This window comes from Vigna unguiculata, chromosome 8, assembly GCF_004118075.2.
Source record: "Vigna unguiculata cultivar IT97K-499-35 chromosome 8, ASM411807v1, whole genome shotgun sequence".
Lineage (NCBI taxonomy): Eukaryota > Viridiplantae > Streptophyta > Magnoliopsida > Fabales > Fabaceae > Vigna > Vigna unguiculata.
Genome location: NC_040286.1, coordinates 5,796,314 through 5,808,759, shown reverse-complemented (window position 1 = coordinate 5,808,759; position 12,446 = coordinate 5,796,314). Strand labels below are relative to the sequence as shown.

Genomic DNA, 12,446 nt, shown 5'->3' with positions numbered 1-12,446 from the left:
TCACATCGATTGAAGATAAAACGAATCTATAATATATATAAGTAGATAAAAATCTCACCTTACAAGTCAGTTTTGTAAGCTTGAGCTAAATTTAAAATCCACCTCTTAAGAAGGTGAAACAACTTTTTATGAATTTATGAATTAAGAGATTCATAACGGTGTGTGTTTTATGAATTAAGAGATTGATAATAGTATGTGTCAAAAGATTATAGGAACATTTATCTTTTTCGACCTACATTCAAATTCAAATAAAGCATAAATTATGCTATTATAAATAACTAACTTATTTTTTATAGGTTAAAAAAAAGAGGAAAAAAATTTGCACATTTCTTTTTATATTTAGGATCACATAGAATATGATGATATATTTAATTAAAAATATCATTAAAATAGAATATAAAAGAGAAAACATGTACTTTATACGTAAATTTTAAAGTAGACTCAAACTCTAATCATAAAATAAAATAATAGTTTATTTTATATCCATTAAGAATTACTTCGCATATTATTCACTTACAAAGTTTAAAAATATCGCGGATGAGAAATATATTGATAAGGGAAAAAGAAATCCAAATCTCATTAGTTAAAGGTATAATATAAATAGCGAACAATACTTACTTTAAAAATTGTTTTGTAGAATTGAATTCAAACTCTATCATATTCATTAATAAGTCATCTATAATATTTTTCACGCATTAAATCCAATCGTATTGAGTGTGAGTAGATTTATCATTCTGTTTGCAAAAATCAAACTTTTAACCACACACTTGAGCCGTGTTAGGTTAATAAAATAAAATCACCACAATCATAAGAAAAGTAGAATTTATGGTAAATCAAGTTAACTAGTGAGGTTGGGATTCAAATAAGAAAAAAAAACTATCTTACTAATACATAAAAGGTATTGAATATATTACAAATATGGTAATATCAATTTAAAACTTTAAATTAAATGTAATTCCTTTAATATTTTATATATAAAAATAAATAAACAATGTTTGAATTTTAGTTGAAATGTTAAAGTTTATAGTAATGTTTAACATGATTTTATTTAAAATTTTAATTTTTATCTTTTCATTTTAGGTGAAACAACCTAATTGATGGATGAAGACATGGTGGGTTAAGTATTTTGTTTTTCTTGTGAAAAGTGAGACAACTTGTGGTGAAAAAACCTAGATTAAGCAATTATAGATTCATTTTGAAAGCTGAAAATGGTAAAAAAAAAAAAAGAAGAAGAAGGAAATAATAGTATGATAATTAATGATCACATTGATTTATGAAATTGACATTCATTGAATAATAAGGAAAGAAGATGAAAAGAAAATAGAGAAAAAGAAAGCAGGAGAATGTATCTTGTATATGAGTCGATGGAGGCATGTGTCATGTGTGTGTATTAATAGGGTAAGGAGCCAAAGAAGTGAAGGAGAAAAAGACCAAAGGGTTTAATTTGTCTGTAACTTGATGGAAAGTCCCATGTTATATTTGTCTCACCTTTCTTATTTTCTTGGTTTGAATTCAATGGATGTTACATGTGGACAAGTTTTCGTGAGGCATGTGATCAATAGAGACTCCACCATATAGACTGGATATGGAGATCTTCAACATCATACAAAATAAAAAAACAATAATACTTTTTTACACATATAAGATTGTAATAGAGATTCATTCAATTTAAATAAATACATTTGTTTTATAGAAAGATATATATTTTAAACAAATTATATTATTTTACCAAAAAATCATATATCACTATTATAAAAGAGTTTTTTATGTCAAATATTTAAGATTATATCTATATTTGCTAAGAATATGGTATAAAAGTAAAAGAAGTAAATTTAGGTCAGAGAAAATATTCGATATAAAATTATGTAATTTTACGTTAAATTTTTTATAAAATTCAAAATAATTTTTTAACATTTTTTAAAATTTAATTTATTAAAAAGAGAATAATAGACTTTTACACATGAAATTGTAGATTTATTCATAGTTTGCGTAGGGTCAAATCCATAAAAAGAAAAGTTGATTCAAAATAAATAATAGAGTTTTTTATAGTAAACATTATATTTAAAAATGTTACATTAGTTTACAAAAAAAATAATATATAAAAAGTTATTAAAGGATATAAATAATTAAAAAAATACATATTTTGTTGTAATTGACTCATGAAATAATTAAAAAATTCGTAAGCATTTGATAAAATTCAACGTATAACAATGGAAAGATTCATATTGTCAGTTTAATTATAAATCATAAATCTAATACTCATATTAATGACTATCAATTATGATTAGCTTGGTTTTAATTTTTGAATTAGTTGAGCCCATGAGAATTCCATAATTATTATAATTTAAAATGACTTCACACACACACAGATATATATATATATATATATATATATATATATATAATAAAAATAAATATATTTTTAAAACAATTATATTTATTCTGGGAATTGTGTATTTACTTTAATGGTTTTTTTAATAAATATATTAATTTAACGAAGGCAAAAGAGTAGTTAATTTAATAACAAACTAAAATAAGAAAGTAATGCCTCATTGAAAAGTGGGAACATTAGTTAAATTAAACTTTCTTTGTAAAACTAAATTTTTTGTCATTGTGGGAGGTATTAACTCCTTAAATTCATCTAATTTTGATTAGTTTGGTGAATTGTTAATTTTTGATTAAGATGACATGAAAGGGGACAAAAACATTGAAACATGTTTCTCAATCGGTTTTATTGCATAAACAAACATAGATAGAGAGAGACAGAGAGAGAAATAAGTGACATAATTTTTGTTTTGAACATCCATGCCCATGCTATATATGATTCTGGACCCACTTCACGCGCATACTTATAATTAAGCAATGGTTAGAGCTAATTAAGTAGTAGTTTTCTGAATTAATGTGATTAATTTTGTAGATAATTAATGCATATAAGTTAATTTGGTGTTAGCTGGAAGGCAAAAAGGAAAATGTTAAAGAGAAAGAGAGAAAGAAAGATTGGAATGTTGATAAAGTTGGAACTGTTTAAATCCATGACATACACCTTACATGCTTCTTGTTCTCTTGTCCCCCATACTTTTCTTCTCTTTTTTCAACTTTTCCTTCTCACTGCCTGCTAATTTCTTCTTTTCTCAAACAAAAACCAAAAAAAATAAGGATTAAATATATTTTTGGTCTCTTAATGTTGAGTGAATTTTAAAATTAGTCCATTTCAAAATTTTGAACCAATTTAGTTCTTCACTTTTCGAAATACGTGGATTTAGTCCTTTTATTCAAATTTTGTTAAATTTATTTGACATTTCAAGTATGTTTCATAATAATATTTGACTTAACATTAAAACAAAAACGTGTCAAACATTATAAACAACTCAAATACAATGTGTACGAAATATCAAATAAACCTAACAAGATTTGATTAAAAGGACTAAATCCACGTATTTTGACAGATGAAAAACTAAATTAGTCCAAAATTTCAAAATGGACTAATTTCAAAATTTACTCAAAATTAAAGAACCAAAAACATATTTAACTCAAAAAATAATGATACTAACGATATTATGACTCTTATATTTTTTATTATTTAAATATATTTTAATATAAATTATTGATTAATGTATCACTTTTTTTAAATTTTGACTCATATTAAATCACATCAAAATATAAAAAATAAAAATAAAAATCAAAGTATAATATTCCAAAATAAAAAGTGTACTATAAAAGTTAGTAAACAACGTAGAGCAGTTGATCTACCTCGTAAACAAACACAAACTAAGTTTTTTTAAAAATGAAGTTGATATAAATTCATTTGTTAAAATGTCCTGATACTAAAAATTTCTTTACTAATAATAATAATAATAATAATAATAACAATAAGATTAAATTTTGTATTTTTTATTGGGAAATAAATACTAGGGTTAGCATAATGTTATTATGATTAAGCAGCATTTTGTTGTGTTTAGCTACAGGTGGAGCCGAACTTCTTCCCCTGCAGTGATGAGCATGCATAATGGACCCCATCTTCTTTTATTCAAATAAGAAGAATTCTAAGGTGGTTGTTAAGTTCACCACATGACACAGATGCATGACAGTGACAACAAAATTAATCTTTTTATTGAATTAATGACCTATAATTTTTTTTTTTAAATTTTATGTAAGTAATTTAAACACATCAGAGGCCTTCCTTAGCACTGAAATAATGGTAGTCTACAATTATTTTTTGAGGTGTATGGATAGAAAACAGAGATAAATAAACAGAAAATAAACAAATGTGAAAAAGAATGAGATGAATCATTTTAAATAATTGTAATTAACTTGGTTTTCTCCTATTTAAATAATTTTAAACGTTATTTTAAATGTGTTGAAAATTATTTGAATGAATTATCTGGGCACGTGGGTGAACAGTAGCTGCAAGAAGCACATGGACCACAAAAATACCAACCAAATTCCTAACCTACTTTTCTACAAACACATTCTAAGCAGCATCATATAAGCATCAATTTGGATCCTTCTAAACCATATTATTTACATTAATGGTTGAAAATATAACCGAGAGTCAAAATTACAGTAAGTAAAAATGAAAAAAAAAATAGCAATTATATATAAAAATAAAATCATAAACTATTAAAATTTGAAGTTAAAAATAATGTTAGTTTATTATATAAATTAAAATCATGTCTCATTTAAATTCCTATAAGTCTTCTTCAAACACTAAAAACAATACTTTCTAAAGTGTATGTTTAATTTATATAAATTTGTGGATAATTCCATTTTTTTTTTGTCTCATAAAGTGTTTGTGGATAATTTTTTGAAACATACCTTAAACAAAAGGTTTTGTGAGTTAAAATAGCAGTTGTTCCATAACAGTACCCATACTCTTACCTCCATAACTAGCTCACATCATCATAGTGCCCCATCCCCACCCTAATAAAGAATAGAGGAAAGGATATTGTGTTGTTGTTGTGATGGGTTTTTGAAGTGACAATGGTGACAAAAACTTGATTAAATAATTTGACATGTTAGGGTAATTATTATGGTCAAAGAATCTTTGATTTTAACCCAAGAGTGTTGTTGCAACTTGGGTGGGATTGACCCAATCATAAAATAAAAACATTTTCATAAGTGATCACATGTATATCCATAAAATCCAATGGTAAAAGATATTATTGATATCTATTGCACATGTGTTACTACGGATCACTCCAACAATTTGCAACGTATCATCGTTATCTTGGTCTCCAATTGGTTCCTGTCCAAGGTATAATGCAGAAGCTCCAATTAAAGTGCTTCTTCTTTTATTTCTAACCCAATGTCTGTGTTTTTCTGCATTTTTCATATTTATGTTGGTCAAAGATATTTTAATTCTAACTTTATCTCTTAAGAAACTTCACATCCGTCATCTTCCACCATTTGCTCCATACACTCACATGAGGACAATCTACCACTCTATTTTTTATTCTCAAAGCAGTGATTAACAAAAAGAAAGGTACATGGTATCTGCATAATAGATAGATATATGATTTCATGACTAAAAAACAAGAGCAAGCATATATAATGAGACATAAGAAGAATTATGTAGGGATAAATATATTTGTAGTCTTTAAATTTGAACAAAAAATTGGAATTCGTCTCTATTTTAAAGTTTGATACAATTGAGTCTATAAACCTTGAAAATGAATTAATATAATCTTCTTAACTCAATTGTTATAGGTTGTACAATTGTCTCGTAACGAAGGTTAAGTGGATTAAGTCACAATTCAAGTATAGGATTTCTAATAGCACATTTGCTGATGGTGAAATTGTTGCAGATGACATCAATTGTCTTGTGACACAAGCCAAGTGAGTCGGATCATAGTTAAGTCATGACGCTTATGCTTGTATTATATTCTTTAAGTAAAAAAGGTTACTTCCTTAATATTTTTTTTTTCATTTAAACCGTTCAAATAACGATCTGAAATACTTGTAGGAAGAATTGTTAATATTTGTGAAGTGGTAAATCTGAAAGGAGTATTTCTACCAAAACCTGATGAATAGTTATGCCGTAATCATGGCTTGCAAATTGCAGAAGATAGCCAAGTTACAGCTGATAGGGAAAGAATAAGAAAATCCGTGTGGGGGCCATGTTCTTGAGTGGGGCCAGATTGTTGAGCAGAGAAAACAGTGCCATGTAACACTTCCCTCACTACAAAACCACCCCTTCTCTCCCATTTCTCCTTCAGTTGCTACCACTCCAAACATTTTCCACAAAAACACTTTCTCAAAAACAACAACAATCCATTTTTCTTTCCCCAACATGGCCAGACCACAACAGCGTTACCGAGGTGTCCGACAAAGGCATTGGGGCTCTTGGGTCTCCGAAATTCGCCACCCCATATTGTAAGTCTCCACCATTTTCCCATGCATGTCACCGATTATAAACCACTCACATTTTCCAAATCTTCAAAATCTTTCACATGCCTTTAAGGTTCATGTCTTTTGGCCGGAAAGGATATTTTTTGTAATGTCATGTGTTCATGTAACTGGTAGGAAAAGGTTTTCCTAAATACCTACTGTTGTTGTTTACAAGAATCAAGCCGAATGTGTAATGTTAAAAATTTGATTTTTAACTTGAGTGAATGAGTAAGAGGTTGAGATGGGAAAAGGGTTTTGTTTTGGTGTTGTTTAAACGAATAAAAGGTATAAAAATGGTTGATTTGGTTTGTGCAGGAAGACAAGGATATGGCTTGGTACATTTGAAACAGCTGAGGATGCTGCTAGAGCCTATGATGAAGCAGCTAGGTTAATGTGTGGTGCGAGGGCAAGGACAAACTTCCCTTTCAACCCCAATGTGTCTCACACATCATCTTCTAGTTCAAAGCTTCTCTCAGCAACTTTGACTGCAAAACTTCACAGGTGCTACATGGCTTCTCTGCAAATGACAAGACAGGCTTTGGCATCTTCTGAGTCTCAGAGAACAGCTTCAGTGCCAAATGCCACTTCCACATCCCAACCAAAGAGTCTCAGTGTGAAGAGTGACCAAACTCATCAAGTGTTGCCACACAAGAGAGCAGAGGAGGATCAAGAATCAGAGGCAATGGCCAGAACTGTTGAAAGTGTTCCTCTGCAGTTCAAGCCTCTTGAGGAAGATCACATAGAGCAAATGATTGAGGAGCTTCTTGATTATGGCTCTGTTGAGCTCTCCTCTGTCTTTTCACCCTAATGGAATGTGCATGATTTTGAATTGAAGCTAGAGTCACAATTGTAGTTGCCTTGTCATTAACAACATTCTGGGTATGTGTGACTCAAATTGCAGCTGTAGTAGTTGTGATGAACTCAAAGAGTGTCCACAATTGCAATTTTAAATCAAGCGCAATTCGGATGAAATTCTTTAAGTGTTGTTCTTTGATCAAAACTAGAGTTTTACCTCGTTAAACCTATCTGATTAAAGTTTATATTATCGAGGTAAAACTTTGATTATGATTAGATAACGATATCAAAACATTGTATAAAATTGTATCCTAAGTTCTCATCGAAGAACATGCCAATGTCACAACCAAGATGTTTTGGTTAACATTATTCTTAGTTGTTCTAATTTAACCCTTTTAGGTAGTGCTTTATGTAGAGCCAATCACGTTGTGATCTTTGGAAAATTTGTTTCTTATGTGAGCTTGTTGTATTAGGGACATGGCCTCTTCAGTGGCATTTGCAGCTGCAGAATGAGTCATTTTCTGAAGGGCAAGTGAAGGTTTGTCAAATGGCACACCTTTTAAGAAAACCAGCCAGAACCCTCTATTTCAAAGATTGTAGAATTTTATGCACTGACATAAAAAAAAAGCTTTGTAATTGGTAAGTATAATTCAAATAGCAGATACCCCTTGGAGCGTGATTGATTCTGAATAATGACTTGAACCAATTCAGATACACACTTCAGAACTTTAGCAATAAATGTGAAGTTTTACTTAGCACTATTACACACTCTTCTTCTGTTTAGAAAACTCTTTGCTCTGGAAAAAACAAGCACTCTGCAATTTTCTTAGCAGATAATAATATTGCAATGACTATTCTGTTCTGTTTCTTATTGGAAAATATTCGTTTCTCAATTAAACTATTTGTTTTCTGTGTTTCTGTTTCTATTATTTTAAGAATTTTACCTTTACTTTTGATTCAGAATTTGACTAATCTTAATCTGCAGTTTTCTTTCTTAATATATATTCTGTTGAACCTAACTGATACAATTGGTAACAATTGTCACGTCATTTAGAGGTTTAACAAAACAATGTTATTGATTATGATAAATCAATTAATATAACTTCATCCATTACATGAAAAAATATAAATACAATTTATATAATCACATTATGTTTTAATAGGTCTTTTGAAGAGAATCATCGAAAAGGCAAAAACACCTAAATAATAAGACTTTTTCAATTACATAAACAAAAGAAGATATATAAATAAAATTTATATAAAATACATTACTTTGGCACCCATTCGATCTTATTAGATTTTCATAGGTATTTTTAAAATTAATTATTATTTAATGATTTTTCTTTGATATATGAAAAATTAATATTATAATGCATAATTTGATGTCTCCCTTCTTTAATTGACTCAGCATAGCGGTAAAACCACAACATTTTTTTTTATACATTGAAAAGTATTACTATTTTTCATTACTAGAACATTAATTTTAATATTTTATACACATTCTTCCCTGCCCCATGTGAGCTACTTCTACCATTCTCTACGACTATTCAAGTTCATGACTTTTAACCTAGCATTTATTAATTTTGAAGCTCTATTCAATCACGGATATTATTTCAAAAGTTTGCATAGGACAACAGAATAAAAAAGTCAACTTAAAAGATATACAATAACATGTTACATAAAAAATTGTATATCACTATTTTGTTCTCTAGAAAAATTGATTTTCACTATTTTGTTCTCTAGAAAAATTGATTTTCAACTTAATTTCTATTTAGTCTTTGTTTGTATTAAAAATCGATGAAGATTTTACATCGATTAGATTTAACATCAAATTTTAATTTGTAATTTAATTTTTATATTTAAATTTATATTTTGGTTATATATATATATATATATATATATATATATATATATATTAACTTAATTGAGTTTTAATATGTTTTAAATGAATCAATTTGATTCGTCTACTAAATTAATGTTAATATTTTTTGTTACTTGTCAAAATTTGAATTATGGACTTTTTTAGTTTTACATATAAAATCTTTTAGTTTTTAACATATGATATCTTTAAAATGGAATTAACGTTAAATTATTAGAATGAAACAAATTGACCTATTTAAAATGTATTAAAATTGAGTAAAAAAATGTATAAAGACAAAAGTGAATCATGATCTAGATATAGGAATCAAACTACTAATTAAGCTTTAAATATAATATCAAAGTGTATAAATGAAGTGATGAATAAACCTTGCCTTATTAAATTGATTTTATAAAGTTGAGGTAAATGTAAATTTCACTACGTTAATTTGGTATCAAAATCATTTATAATTATCTTAATTAAGATTTGGTTTTATCACGTCAACTATTATTGAAATTTCTTATTTCTCATACTCAATTTCTTTGACATTGAGAAAATGTATAATTTTACATGGTTAGATCAAATATAAGATCTACTACTTAACTTAATAAAACGTAAAATGAGGCGGATTAATATAGTTCAAAGTTAGGAAATAATTTTCATTTAGTAGTATTTGAAGAAAGAAGTGTCGGAGTGAATTCTCCAAAAAGATAACTCAACTAGTGGGGTAACGTGGTCTTTATATAAAATTTAATAGATTAATTTCTTTACTACTTTCAACCATTTTTTGGCCTACAATATCATATATTTATGTTGTTCTAGATCGAAATCAATGTTCAAAGTGTTGCTCATCGTTGATTTAAGAAAGAATTACGCGACAAAACATAATTAAAAGAAATGATTCAAAAATAAGACATGGTCCCATAAATATCACTAATATTTTATTTGGTAACGTTTATCAAGGTGAATTTATGAAGTGGTTAAAGGTAGCATGTTGACCTCAACTAATTATTGACTATTTTTAATTTTTTATTATTCCAAGAAGAGTTCACTATTGTGTCATGCATCAATCAATTGAAATATTCCAAAATGAATTTATTGGAGGTAGACTCATTCCAAGACTATGTTAAAAATAATGAGACATGTCATCAATAAATTACGAATTGATAATTTATGGTTTGAGTCTCTCAAAGATTTTCTGAATAACTATTTTGAGTTCTACATTATAATGATTTTATATACAAAAGATTTATCTTAAATTTCAAAGTGAAAAATATAATGAAGCACAAAACTTAGTTATTCCACTTAAAAAATTATTTATAATGTATTAAATTTAAAGTAGCGAAGGGGATGATGATGATGAAAGCTAAGTAATATTATAAATATTCTTATGTTGAGAATGACATATCAGACCAACAAATTTTTATTAGAATATGATTTTATATCATCTTAAAAAATAAATATTAAATTTAATTTAACTTTATAAATTCAACTAACATTTTTTTAAGAGTTAAATATAATTTTGTCTCTTCAGTAAAAATTGAAATTAGTCTCTCTTCGAAACTTTGATTCAATTTAGTTCTCAAACTTTTAAAATATATGGATTTAGTTCTTTTAACCAAATTTTGTTAAGTTTATTTGACGTTTCAAACAAGTTTCATGATAGCATTTGAAATGTTTACATTGCTTGACGCATTTCTAGTTCAATATTAACTGAGAAACATGTTTGAAACGTCAAATAAACTTAACAAAATATGATTAAAAAGACTAAATTCACGCATCTTTAAAGACGTAATACTAAATTAATTAAAAGTTTTGAAAATGGACTAATTTTAATTTTGACAAGTGACCAAATATTTAACTTTTTTTAAATAGTGGAAAACAAATTTTCAAACACATACAACCACCTAGGATTTCCAATAATTTTGTAAGGGATTGTACCTCAAACAACAAAGTTTTGACTTGGTGCAAATAGGAAATGATTAGTGTTGCAGTGTAGGAACACACTTTGGTAAATTTTCAAAATTCAAAATACCTTTCTAAATAATTGGCCTTTTGTTTGGGATTGTTATAGCTCCTTTAAAGTGAATGGACACTGAATGAGATTGAGTGCTTCTTGTTCTAATAATTTGTTGAAGGGCCCATTTTCCACCTTAAAACCCTTTCTACCAAGACTTCAATAAAACCAAATTATAATCACAAATTCATATATTCTTACCCTTAATTAACTTCCATGTTTAACACAAAAACCTGTCCTTAGTCACCAATTCACTATGTACAATCTCACAAAGAATATTTTTTTTTTTTATCTTTTTTCTTAATGAAGTGTATGAATTAATACTATTATTCAATATAATAGTTTTTTTTTGTGTGATTTTTATGCTTTTTTTTCAATTGAGGGGAATCTAACAATATAAAAGGGACTTACCTTTTTTGATTTTTTACCACTTAAGTTTTTGTTTTTTGTTTTAAATTTGACTTCCCTTATAATAGAGACGTCTTTCTTTTTTGCTTTAGGTTTTGACCAGTTGATGATGATAGATTATTCACATTTGTTAAACATCGTTTTCCAGTAATCTTGGCAGGTTCATTAGCTCCAGATCTTATTAGGTTCAGTTCAACTCAATAATTGAGATCACTTTATTCTAGTTCTTATCCATTTAATAATCATACTTAACTTACTTTTTTCTACAATATGCTCTTCTAATCAAGTTTACTAAGTAGATTGCTCAATAATTTCTGACTATATTGAATTACTTTGTAGTTTATAACTGATAATTTTAAACAAAAAATTAATTTTGTGAAATTACAATGGTATATAATTATTATTTTTATTTACTACTCAACTTTCTAATTAAATTCGTAATAAAATAGATTTAGTTGCATGGGGTTTTTAGTGGTGGATTGAGAATAATATGATTTGGTGTCCCATCTTTATGAGTGAAAGTTGATGATTGTTGACCTGTATTGGGATTGATTTTGCTCCCCACAACCATCAAATAATAAAGTTGTTAAGTCTCATTATTTTGTTTTACTTTTGAATATCACAAAAGTTGGTAATATCATGGCATATTAGTGAGTTTTTCATCATTAGCCGTTTGAATCTTGTGACCTAGACCACCACTTTTAGCTTCACCATTTATAAATAACTCATTTATATTAATGGTAAAATTGATCAGTTATTCTAAAATTATTGATATCAATATTAAAAATATTACTTAAAATTAAATCTCGAAGAAATAAAAGAAGATCCGATTTGAAAATAAGATAAAAACTAGTTAAAAACTATTTATATTTAAAGCCGACATGCAGATAACTATTAGTAACTCTAATAGAAATATCTGAAGATTATTTATCAAATATTTCAATTTAACCTAATTTCAGTTCAAAACTTTTTTAAAAGTAC

At 27.2% G+C, this 12,446-nt stretch overlaps 1 protein-coding gene across 2 annotated transcripts; it reads left to right on the top strand.

Annotated features, from left to right (window-relative positions):
• Positions 1–6,202: 6,202 nt before the first annotated feature.
• LOC114193977 (ethylene-responsive transcription factor ERF003-like) lies at positions 6,203–7,932 on the top strand. 2 transcript variants are annotated; one of them, XM_028083991.1, is made up of 2 exons: positions 6,203–6,372; positions 6,703–7,359. In XM_028083991.1, exons 1-2 carry the CDS (start codon positions 6,290–6,292, stop codon positions 7,193–7,195), a joined length of 576 nt encoding a protein of 191 aa, XP_027939792.1. In that variant the 5' UTR covers positions 6,203–6,289; the 3' UTR covers positions 7,196–7,359. The 2 variants fall into 2 exon arrangements, with proteins under 2 accessions (XP_027939792.1, XP_027939791.1); XM_028083990.1 differs by lacking the exon at positions 6,203–6,372 and adding an exon at positions 6,379–6,518 and having other exon boundaries at positions 6,703–7,932.
• The last annotated feature ends 4,514 nt before the right edge of the window (positions 7,933–12,446 follow it).